The sequence below is a fragment of the Carcharhinus amblyrhynchos genome, chromosome 1 (assembly GCF_965287045.1).
Source record: "Carcharhinus amblyrhynchos chromosome 1, sCarAmb.v2.hapA, whole genome shotgun sequence".
Lineage (NCBI taxonomy): Eukaryota > Metazoa > Chordata > Chondrichthyes > Carcharhiniformes > Carcharhinidae > Carcharhinus > Carcharhinus amblyrhynchos.
In genome coordinates, this window is record NC_137324.1 from 22,462,475 (window position 1) to 22,474,477 (window position 12,003).

At 45.6% G+C, this 12,003-nt stretch overlaps 1 protein-coding gene across 3 annotated transcripts in view; it reads right to left on the reverse strand.

Annotated features, from left to right (window-relative positions):
- LOC145348863 (leucine zipper putative tumor suppressor 3-like) overlaps positions 1-12,003 on the reverse strand; it is a 181,299-nt gene that overhangs the window by 19,847 nt on the left and 149,449 nt on the right. For all 3 annotated transcript variants that reach the window (XM_080197007.1, XM_080197097.1, XM_080196920.1), the window contains exon 2: positions 5,367-5,855. In XM_080197007.1, coding sequence (XP_080053133.1) covers positions 5,367-5,816 — 450 coding nt within the window. In that variant the 5' untranslated portion in view covers positions 5,817-5,855. The remainder of the gene's footprint in view (positions 1-5,366; positions 5,856-12,003) is intronic.

Genomic DNA, 12,003 nt, shown 5'->3' on the forward strand with positions numbered 1-12,003 from the left:
TCTCCCTGACACTAAGGGTCAATTTAGCATGGCCAATCAAACTAACCCGTGCATCTTTAGACTATGGGAGGAAACCAGAGCACCCAGAGGAAACCCACGCAGACACAGGGAGAATGTGCAAACTCCACACAGACAGTGACTTGAGGCTGGAATTGAACCAGGTCCCGGGCACTGTGAGGCAGCAGTGCTAACCACTGTGCCACTATGCCACCCCATATATATTAAGTTGATCTTTCTCTACACCCTAGCCATGACTATAACATTATATGTCGGACCTTCTCCTTTCCTTCTCCCCTGTGTACTCTATGAACAGTGTGTTGTGTCTGTACAGCAAGCAAGACACAATACTTTTCATTGTATCACAGTAATGTATGAGACAGTAATAAATTGTATGAGACAGTAATAAATCAAATCAATTTGTGGTTATTGCAGACCTTCTTTCCAATTGTCAAGGGGCTGTAAAGGGTCAATATGGTGCGACTCTGAAGTGGCTCACTCCTCTCCTTTCAGGCACTAACTGTAAAGGGAAGACTCTGCCAAAGGAAAACATTCAAGGCCTCTGGACAGCTGAAACATCCACACCGTTCCTCTGTGAATCATTCAGCATTTAGTGCTCCAAGTTATGAACAGAGGCTGGAGTTATAACAGAAAGGTTATAAACCAGGTTTTTAAAATTCCAAGGAGAATGATTAGCCAAGTTCCAACATATGATCTATGAACAGACACCCAGAGGACATGAAGTGTGGGAGGAATCTATAAGTAAGCTCTCAAATTGATTTCAGATGATGGCCCCTGCTTTTGATAGATGTATGAACATAAGCAACAAACTTACAAATAGTACAGTTAATGCTAAATTGATGAACAGATTTCAGATATTTTGTTAACTTGGAGTGAATGTTGTAGGGCTGGCACCAGGGACCCAGGTTCCATTCCCAGCTTGGGTCACTGTCTATGTGGAGTTTGCATGTTCTCCCCGTGTCTGCATGGGCTTCCTCCAATTTCCTCACAGTTCGAAAGGTGCGCTGGTTAGGTGCACTGGCTGCTAATTCTTGTGAAATGTCTTCAGATCTTTCATTATGTTAAAGGTACTAACTATATAAATCCAGATTGTTGTTGTTGATATGGCCAAGTTCCAGCATCAGGTTAAAGCTGCCATTTAGGAATTGACCAAGGTAGGGTTGGCACCTGGTTCTATGCCAGCTCCAAGAAGGAATCACAGAATCACTACAGTGCAGAATGAGGCCATTTGACCCATTGAGCCTGCAGTAACAGCCATCCCACCTATCCCCGCAATCCCACCTATTTACCCTGCTAGTCCTCCTGACACTAAACAGCAATTTGGAAGAAATTCTTCATCATATATTGTACTGTTGGCTGTGTCATTTTGATTGGAAATCTTTTGTTTTAAGTTTATTTATTAGAGTCGCAAGTATGCTTACATTAACACTGCAATGAAGTTACTGTGAAAATCCCCTCGTTGCCACATTCCAACACCTGTTTGGGTACATTGAGGGAGAATTTAGCATGGCCAATATACCTAACCGGCACATCTTACAGATTGTGGGAGGAAACTGGAGCACCGGCTTGCACAAGTGGGCGGCATAGACACATTGGGCCGAAGGGCCTGTTTCCATGCTGTAAATCTCTATGACTCTGTGATGTGGAGGAAACCCACACAGACATGGGGAGAATGTGCAAACTCCACACAGTGACCCAAGCCGGGAATCGAACCCGGATCCGTGGCGTTGTGAGGCAGCAGTGCTAACCACGCCGCCCTTTCCCATCCCTTAATCTAATTTCCCAATTCACTTTGGCCAGCTCTGTCTTCATGCCCTCATAATTACCTTAATTTAAGTTTAAAACACTAGTCTTACATTCACTCCTCTCTCCCTCAAACAGAATGTGAAATTCAGTCACATCCTGATCACTGCACCTTTACCATGAGGACATTCATTAATTCTGCTTGGTAGCTTTCCTGCTTATTTGTATGTTTTCAGCCGACAATTATTTGATCTATTGAATTGTATATCGCAACTGGGATTCCAAACTCTCAGCTTCTGGATTCCCAGTCCAATTCTCCCAGCACAACACCACTATAGGATGACGACAGCCTACATTTAACAAACATCTCGAGCATCACTGGCATATTATTGCTCAAAACTTGGCACTGAGTCAACACGAGGTGATATTGGGTGAAAGCTTAGGCAAATGAGTTTTAAAGGTTCAGGCAAAGTCATGGAGCACATTCCCCACAAAGCAGCTTTTTAACCTGAGTTAACCCCAACATCAGGATCTTGAAGCATGTGGGAAAAATCCTGTTTTGGTGGGTCTGAAATGGAAGGTCTTTGAGTCACTTTGAATTGACCTCAAAGACTGGAAAACCCTAAACCCATTCAGCCGTCTGCTGGTGGGGTCTTTCAGTATCTTTATCCGGCGCCCTATCAGAACTGAAGGTAAAAGCAAAATAACACAGATGCTGGAATCTGAAACAAAAATGGGAGGCACGGTGGCACAGTGGTTAGCACTGCTGCCTCACAGTGCCAGGGACCTGGGTTCGATTCCCGGCTTGGGTCACTGTCTGTGTAGAGTCTGCACATTCTCCCCATGTCTGTGCGGGTATCTCCGCGTGCTCCGGTTTCCTCCCACAGTCCAAAGATGTGCAGGTTAGGCCGATTATGGGGATAGGGACTGGGTGGGATTGTGGCCGGTGCAGACTCAATGGGCCGAATGGCCTCTCTCTGAGTTGTAGGGATTCTATGAAAAACTGAAAATTGTGGGAAATCTCAGCAGGTCTGACAGCGTCTGTGGGGAGAGAGAATAGAGCCAACGTTTTTGAGTCTGGCTGACCCTTGGTCAGAGCTCAGATCAGAAGTGAGGGTGTTTTTTTGTAATTTGTGATGCAGGGAGGGAATGTGTACAGCGCTGCAGATACAACTGAGGAAGATTGATTCTTGCACATCTAACAGCGAGTGCAGGTGGCGTTGTTAATGGTGAAAACAAAGTACAGACAGGTTTGAACCAGTCCTTCAGCCGTCACATCAACAACTTAGAAATTGCTGTTTTATACAGCACAAACAGAAGCTTTATTCAGATTTGGCTTCCTTTAACAGTCAACAACAGCTGGCAGTAAACACAGCAAAACAAATAGAAAAGGCTCAGGAAAGAAGCCATCAGGCCCAATCTGCCTGTTTGTTTAGTTGGAATAACCACAGGCCTGATTCACTTTGAATCAGTGGAGAAGTAAAGTCAGTTATCCAAAACGCAAGCTATCAAAATATTCTGCCTTCTTTAAGATGTTCAATGTGTATGTGTGTGTGTGTGTGTGTGTGTGTGTGTGTGTGTGCTTCAAGGTTATTTATTAGTGTCACAATTAGGCTTACATTAACACTGCAATGAAGTTACTGTGAAAATTCGCTAGTCGCCGCACTCCAGCACCTGTTTGGGCACACTGAGGGAGATTTAGCGTGTCTTTTGGACTGTGGGAGGAATCCGGAGGATCTGGGGGAAACCCATGCAGACACAAGGAGAATGTGCAGACTCCACATCATGACCCAAGTGGGAAATGGAACCTGGGTCCCTGGTGCAATGAGGCAGCAGTGCTATCCGCTGTGCCACTGTGCCGTGTTGCTGTTGCTGGAGTGTATCAAAATAAAAATGCATCTTTTGCTCTGTGGATACAAAATGTATCTATCTGTGCAGGGTCTCCCTGTGTCTATGTGGTTTTCTCTGAGTGCTCTGGTTTCCTCCCACAGTCTGAAAGACGTGCTGGTTAGGTAGATTGACCATGCTAAATTCTCCCTCAGTGAACATGCTGGAGTGTGGCGACTGGGGGATTTTCACAGTAACTTCACTGCAGTGTTGATTGTAAGCTACTTGTGACAATAATAAATCAACTTAAAAAAATGTAATGAGGCAGTGGGAGAGGAGTTGGGAATCCTGGAGAACCATTTTTTAAACTTTTCCCAAGTCATCCCAACTGGATGAAAATCCTGCCTGATTTGAGAGCAGTTTCTCGCAGTTACAGACCCCTCTCCTGGACTGTGTGTTTGTTGGAAGTGTATGGGCAGGATTGGGTCAAAATCCTACGTCCAGCAGTCCTGAGCTGGCCAGCACCATTACAGAGATAGCTGTCACCTTCTTCTCCACAATTGGGGATCTTATAGAGACGTATAAGATAATGAAAGGGATGGATAGGGTAGAGGTAGAGAGATTCTTCCCACTCAGAAAGGACAGCAGGGCTAGAGGGCACAGCCTCAAGATAAGCGGGGGGAGGGCGGGGGGGGGGCGCAGTTTAGAACGGAGTTGAGGAGGAACTTCTTCACTCAAAGGGTGGTGAATCTCTGGAATTCTCTTCCCGTTGAAGTGGTGGAGGCTACCTCGCTAAATATATATTTAAGTCACGGGTAGATAGGTTTTTGGTAGGCAAGGGAATTAAGGGTTATGGGGAGAAAGCGGGAAAGTGGAACTGATCCACTCCAGAACAGCCATGACCTTATTGAGTGGCGGGGCAGGCTGGAAGGGCTAGATGGCCTACACCTGCTCCTATTTCTTATGTTCTTAGGTTCTAATTTTAATGGAATCAGACCAAGTGTTGAAAAGTTGGGGCTCACAGCCCCTCAGAGGGATTGCGATCCCTTTTTAAAAGGCGAGCTCCAAAGGTCCTCCTCATGTTCCTATACCAAGCCCTCCATCCACCTGCTCTGGTCCCTCTTACCCTCCTTGCTCTTCCATTCACACACAAGGCACTTCCATGCATACTGTTCTATAGAGAGTGACAGTAGAGTCTGTAAAAAAAAAAGCTTTCATTTATTCAGCACTTTCCACTACGTTAAAAAGGTTATTTCACTACAGAGCAACAAAGTATCCATCATCCAGACTCTTATCAATAACAGAAACCACAAGGCTCAAAACCACTTAGCTTGTGTAAACAAATATTGTGAAACTGACACCAAAGATCAGTAAGTCAGAGCTGTCAATCAAGTCATGTTTTAGCTGGACCTCAGGCTTTACAAGATTTCCGGGTTCTCAGCCAAGTCACATTCTGTATTCTTAACTGAGAGCACAGTAATTCAGAGGCAAGCCTCTACGGCGGACTCTGACACCTTTCTGAGGTCAGTTAGCTCAATTCCAGCCACCCCCTCCCTGAAACTCAGACCCCACCTGTGCAGGCACACTCTCTCAAAACGAACAAATCAAGGTGGAGTTTTCGATCTCGCCCGTAAAATCCCGCCCACAAATCCTCGACCGCATCAGTGGTTCCTATTTCATTTTGGGGTTGGGGGAGGGGGGTGTATCGATTCCAATGGACTGCTGCTCAGTTACACTGGTTTGTCTCACACTCATCAGATCTCACTCTGCATCATTACCTGTTCTAGTTTGCCAGAGACGGGCAAAATCTTCGGGGGATTGCTTGGCTCTCTGTACTGTGGAGGCATGTTCCTCTCATTATTGTTAGTCACGTCAGTTTTAGTCCTGTCGCCTGTGCGATGGTCCCCGTTAATGTATAAAGAATTAGACATTTTCTCAGGCTTGAAGCATTTGTCATCAGTGGAGAAGCGTTTGGAGAATTCTCGGGACGCGTACCCGTTCCTCAGGCTGTCGTGCTGCCGACTGCTGTTCTGGCTGTGGCCCGCTCGGTTGTTGCCGTTCACGCTCTTCATCGCAAATTCCTGTTCGTTGGCGACACCACTGCCAACACTTCCCATAGTGCCCTGGGAGTAGCCTGGATCAGCAGATCGGGGGGAGAACGCGGGGTGTGCCTCACAGCCGAGGTACCGGGCCTCACTGGTTGCTGAAAGCATTTGAAGTTTCGCCATGTTGTCTCAGGGGCAACGGAGCGACATCAGTCAGCGGCTCTGAAAGGTGAAGATAAACAGGTCAATTGCCACAGTCACAGGGACAACAGATAATTTAACAATTCCAAAAGGCCATGCCCTTCCCCTGACTGGCAAGGCTGAAGCCAGGATCACTGGGCAGGGAGGGCGCCTCTCGGCATTCGGGTGATGATCATGGGTGGAATTTTACCAACACGTCAGCCCAAGGTTCGTACGATCCCGCCCGAGGCCAGTGAAGAACGCCGTTTTCCAAGCCTCGCCCATCCCCGGAATCAGGGCGGATGTGCCTTTAAAATCCCAGCCCATAGACTGGTCTGATCAAGCCCAAGATGAGGTGGCAATGCTTCATCTTGTCAGCTTGGATCTTGTGTGTCTCTCTTGTGGGGACCATGAATCGGATTCCATTGGAATTTGGTTTTTGGAGCAAGCAAGGAGATGGGTTCACTCCAGCCCCGTCTATTCTGAGCATTGGCTTTTAACATTTAAGAATGAAATAAAAATTAAAAAAAGAACCCTTCCCCATGAACAAAGGGGAAAGGTCGCTGTGTAACACCCAGCCATAGTGCATCGAGGGGAGGGGAATCAACATCAATGTCCCACAAGGATATATGTTCTCAGCCCCCTACTATACTGCTTATACACCTACGACTGTATGGTCAAATTTCCCTCCAACTCAATTTTTAAGTTTGCTGACGACACCACTATAGTGGTTCGGATCTCAAACAATGATGAGACGGAGTACAGGAATGAGATAGGGAACCTGGTGAGCTGGTGCAGCAACAATAATCTCTCCCTCAATGTCAACAAAATGAAGGAGATTGTCATCGACTGCAGGAAGTGTAGTGGAGAACATGCCCCTGTCTATGTCAACAGGGACAAAGTAGAAAGGATCGAGAGTTTCAAGTTATTAGGTGTCCAGATCACAACAACTTGCTGACGTTATAGTTAAGAAAGCCCACCAATGCCTTTACTTTCTCAGAAGACTAAGGAAATTTGGCACGCCAGCTATTACACTCACCAACTTTTACAGATGTACCATAGAAAGCATTCTTTCTGGTTATATCACAGCTTGGTATGGCTCCTGCTCTGCCCAAGGCTGAAAGGATCTACAAAAAGTTGTGAATGTAGCCCAGTCCATCACACAAACAGTCTCCCATCCATTGACTCTGTCTGCACTTCCTGCTGCCTCAGCAATCAGCATAATTAAGGACCCCCATGCACCCCGGACATTCTCTCTTCCACTTCTTCTGTCGGGAAAAACGTACAAAATTCTGAGGCCACGTACCAAGCGACTCAAGAACAGCTTCTTCCAGCTGCTGTCACGCTTTTGAATGGACTTACCTTGCATTAAATTGATCTTTCTCTGCACCCTAGCTATGACTGTAACACTACATTCTGCACTTTTTCCTTTCTTTCTCTATGAACGGTATGCTTTGTCTATATAGTGCTCAAGAAACAATACTTTTCACCTGTATGTTAATACATGTGACAGTAATAAATTAAATTCAAAATCAAATTGTATAGAACCCCTCGGACTGTATGACTCACATTGAATGTATTGTGACGATTGCGTGCATCACAATTATACTGAAGCACTTCAGAATGTAACTTGTTCTATGCAGACAACTTAAACACCATCATGCCATTCATAATGGCCATTTTGAAATATCTGTCATGTTTTTTGAACGTATTGAAACACCTACACGTTCTATATAGAAAATCAGAATATTATTGCACACTCTGTGGTGTTTTTTTCAGATATTTTATGAATAAAATACATCTTTTGCAAAAAAATCCCTTTCCCATGAGCAGTTCCTATCTAATTGTCCATCCCAGTGACTATCCTGTGTGTTAACAGCCAAGCTTCATTATGTATTCTCAGCTGAGAGCCCAGTAATCCAGAGGCAAGCCTTAAAGGCAGCCTCCAACTCCTCTCCCAGGTCAGTTGGCCCAATTCCAGGTTGCGCCCATCCTCCCGGCTACGCAGATCCCATTTTTGCATGTTCTCCTCATGCGAGCGGGCCAAGGCATGAGTTTTCCTGATTCCTGCTCACCTCCAAGTCCTGTCTAGGCTAACCCTCCCCTCTCCCGTGAACTGCCTCACTCCAAATGCAACCGCTGATGAAGAGCACGGCTTCAGGCTTCAGACATGGTCTTTCTTGCAAGCTCTTTGCACAGTCCTGGGCCTGAGGTAGTCGGGTCCTAGGCCGGGAAACAGGAAGACCAGGGCAGCTGCAAAACTACTGGACGAGTGGTTTTACACATTTCATTGCAAATTAGGTGTAAGCTCTAAAGTGTCTCCTTTTCCATCCCTGGCAACACCGCGAAGCAGCGAGTTACTAACAAAGGGCGGAATAGGTTCACTCAGACCTGGGATGGGAACCAGCTGTTTCCTGGCTTGTCGTGGCTGCGATTAGAAGCATAAGGATAATTTTCCAACTTCACATCTTAAGACAGGCGGGGAGGGAAGGTTACCTCATGATGTACCCTTTAGCACTGGAGGCACAATGTTATGGAGACCACAGCGGTCTCGGTCGCTGACTGGAGGGCTGGTGAGAGTCCCACATCATCAGGAAGGCCTACTGCATCTTGTGCCCCTCAGACACACAATAGGCCAGCCCTGTGATCAATGTTAGCAGCGGGGAATCCTACCAAGAACAAAAGAGCAGGAATAGGCCATTCGGCTCTTCAAGCCTGCTCAGCCGTTCTACAAGGTCGTGGCTGATTTAATGACAATCAGATTGATTTGATCTATAATTGTCACATGTATTGGGATACAGTGAGAAGTATTACCAAAAGAGAAAATGCTGGAAAATCTCAGCAGGTCTGGCAGCATCCACAGTAATGTACTTTTGCCCAGTGAAATGCATTGTTTCTTGCGTGCTATGCAGGCAAAGCATACCGCTTTTGAAGTATGTATGGGAGAAGAAAAGCAGAGGCTGAAGAATATGGTGTTGCAGTTACAGAGAGGGTGTGGAGAAAGATCAGCTTAATATATGGTAAGTCCATTCAAAAATCTGATGGAGGCAGGGAAGCAGCTGTCCTCGAGTCGGCTGGTGCGTGATCTCAGACTTCTCTATCTTTTTCCCACGGAAGAGGGTGAAAGAGAGAACGTCCAGGCTGCATGGGGTCCTTTATTATACTGGCTGCTTTTCTGAGGCAGCGGGAAGTGTAGACGGAGTCAACGGATGGGAGACTGGTTTGTGTGATGGACTGGGCTACTTTCACCACCCTAAGATTGTGACTTTCGTTCCACTTGCCTGCCATCCTACCTACCACTGCCATAATCCCTTGCTGATTAAAAAATCCATCTAACCCAGGCTTGAATCTATTCAATGATCCAGCCTCCATTGCTCTCTGGGAAAGAGACCGTCACAAACTAATGACACTTTGAGAGAAACAAATTTTCCTCACCTCAGTCTTAAATGGGAGACCTCTTAGGTTTAAAATGTTAGTTCTAGTCTCCCCCTCAAGGCTAACCATCTTCTCAGCATCCACCCTGTCAACAATAGTCAGGAATCAACCATCTTTAAGGTACCTGAAGACAACACTTTTCCCTCTTTATATTCCTGGCCGAAAATCAGGAATCATGCTTTTTCACAAAGGGTGGTTAAAATTAGGAATGTTCTTCCTGTAACAAGGCTGTGGCAGATTCTGGCTGAGGTGGAGCTTTCCCTGATTAAAATCAATAGTTTATCTGGAAAAGGGTTTGAGGTACATGGAGCTAAGGCAGAATTTAAAGCTTCAGCCAAGATCTGACTGAAATGGTGCAACAGACTTGAGGGGCTGAATGGCCTATTCCTATTCTGAATGGAATCAGAATGCATAGCCTTGTTTTTTAAAGTTTAAAATTTATTTATTAGTGTCACCACTTGACTTACATTAACACTGCAATGAAGTTACTGTGAAAATCCCTTCGTCGCCACACTCTTATTGAATGGCGGAATGGGCTGAAGGGGCCAGCTGGCCCACTCCTGCTCCTATTTCTTATGCTCTTGTTTCCTTCCGTAAAGGACATTAGTGAACCAGATGGATTTTTCCGACAAGGGCGCATTACTTTACCCAAAGATGTCCCGGGACCACAGGGGTGGTGATGGCCTTGTGGTATTATCACTATTTATCCATAAACTCAGCTAATGTCTGGGGGACACTGGTTGGCATCCTGCCATGGCAAATGGTGGAATTTAAAAAAAAAATCTGGAAATAAGAACCTACTGAAGATCTTGAAACCATTGTCGATTGTCGGAAAAATCCATCTGGTTCATTAATACCCTTTAGGGAAGGAGAACTGTTGCCCTTCCCTGGTCTGACCTACATGTGACTTGAGCCACTGCAACGTGGTTGACTCTCAACTGCCCTCAGGCAACTAGGGATGGGCAATAAATGCTGGCCAGCCAGCGACAACATGTCCCACGAATGAATAAAGAAAAGATGCACCACAATCATTACTGAATGATGGGGTGGATTTGATGTGTTATTTCCTTGAGCTTTTATGATTGAGTGATAAATTGGCCAGGATTCTGGGTATAACTTTCCTGCTCCTCTTCCAAATCGTACCCAGGGATCTTTTGCATCTACCTGAACAGGCGAATGGAGCATCACTGTCCTCTTTGTTCAGCATCGCAGGCCCTGGAGTGGGACTTGAACCCAGAGACTTGATTCAGAGACGAGGCTGCTGTCACTTGAGCCACAGCTGAAAGCCCGAAGGTAAGAAATTTGGAGTCGGGAGAAATATCTTTTGTGTGCTGTGGGGATGTGGAACACTCAGCTTGACATAGAGAACGGCATTCAGAACACAGAATTCATTAGTTAAAAGTTGTTTCTGAGTGACAAGGCAGTCGTGTCAAAGCACACTGTCGCTGTTGTGTAGGCTAAACTGTTCAAATCCACTTGACAATCGAAAGATTCGTCAACAAACATTAGAGCAGTCAACAGATTGATGGAAACTTTTCCACTGGGTATTTTACACAAGTTAATGTGGAATACAACATCAAGGTTTTGTGTCTTAAATTTCCCGTGGGACTTTATGGAGCATCTGCTTTAAGACATCAGTGGGCAGTCAGATTTTCCCAGTCTCTCCAGTACTTGTCTCCCCACTGAATTTATTCTCTGCTCACCAATAACAAGTGCTCATTCCACCTTCCACAGCTTAACAGTGGTCTGTTTGACTTTAAACAAATGTAGCTCACAAGCCCCACCCCAGTACCTGGCATGTTCCAAAGTTCATTGTATTGATTCTAAAACACAAAGCAGTGAACTAGAAACTTCGGACAAACTTCTTGAACTGATATTACTCGATTCATTTGATTAAATTTATCAAATACAATTCCAGTCTCTGGTTATCACCTCTTCAACCTCCACTATAATCCATTGCCTTGTTAGAGTTTATTTATTAGTATCACAAATAGGCTTCCAATAACACAGCAATTAAGTTAGTGTGAAAATCCCCTAGTCGCCACACTCTGGCGCCTGTTCGGGTACACCGAGGGAGCACTTAGCATGGTCAATGTACCCAACCAGCACGTCTTTCGGACTGAGGGAGAAAGAAACTGGAGCACCCCTGGAGGAAACCCACGCAGGCACAGGAACAGCATGCAGATATCACACAGATAGTGACCCAAGCTGGGAATTGAACCCGGGTCCTTGGCGCTGTCAGGTAGCAGTGCTAACCCCTCTGCCACCGCATTAGCCCTCAACAAGTGCATTCCCTCAGCCTTTTCTGGGTAAAATTCCACTGCTCTGCTCACCTGCTCAGTCCATTGATATCCTCCTGTAGTCTACAGCTATCCTCCTCACTATCAAATCAGTGTCACATTGGTCACCAGTGGGTTTCCCAATCCCCCATGGAGTAGTGCATAGGAAGATCCCACAGAAATTTCACACTAACATGAAAGAGTTTTGGGGTTTTCCACCCCACCCTGCTGATTATTGGGGCTTGGGGGGGAATCCACCCACAGATTCGAAACTTCCTTGTTGAACAGTGGAATTAACCAACTTATCGTCGCAGCACCATTCATGATTTTGAAAGGTATTGTTAAATTCCTCATTAACCACCTCTGCTCCAATGCAAAAATCCACTATTCTAGGCCTTGTTTCCATAACTACGGATCCAGGTGAAATTAAGATAATAAATCCCCCAACTCCAGAGAAACGTGAGATTTTTGCCTCC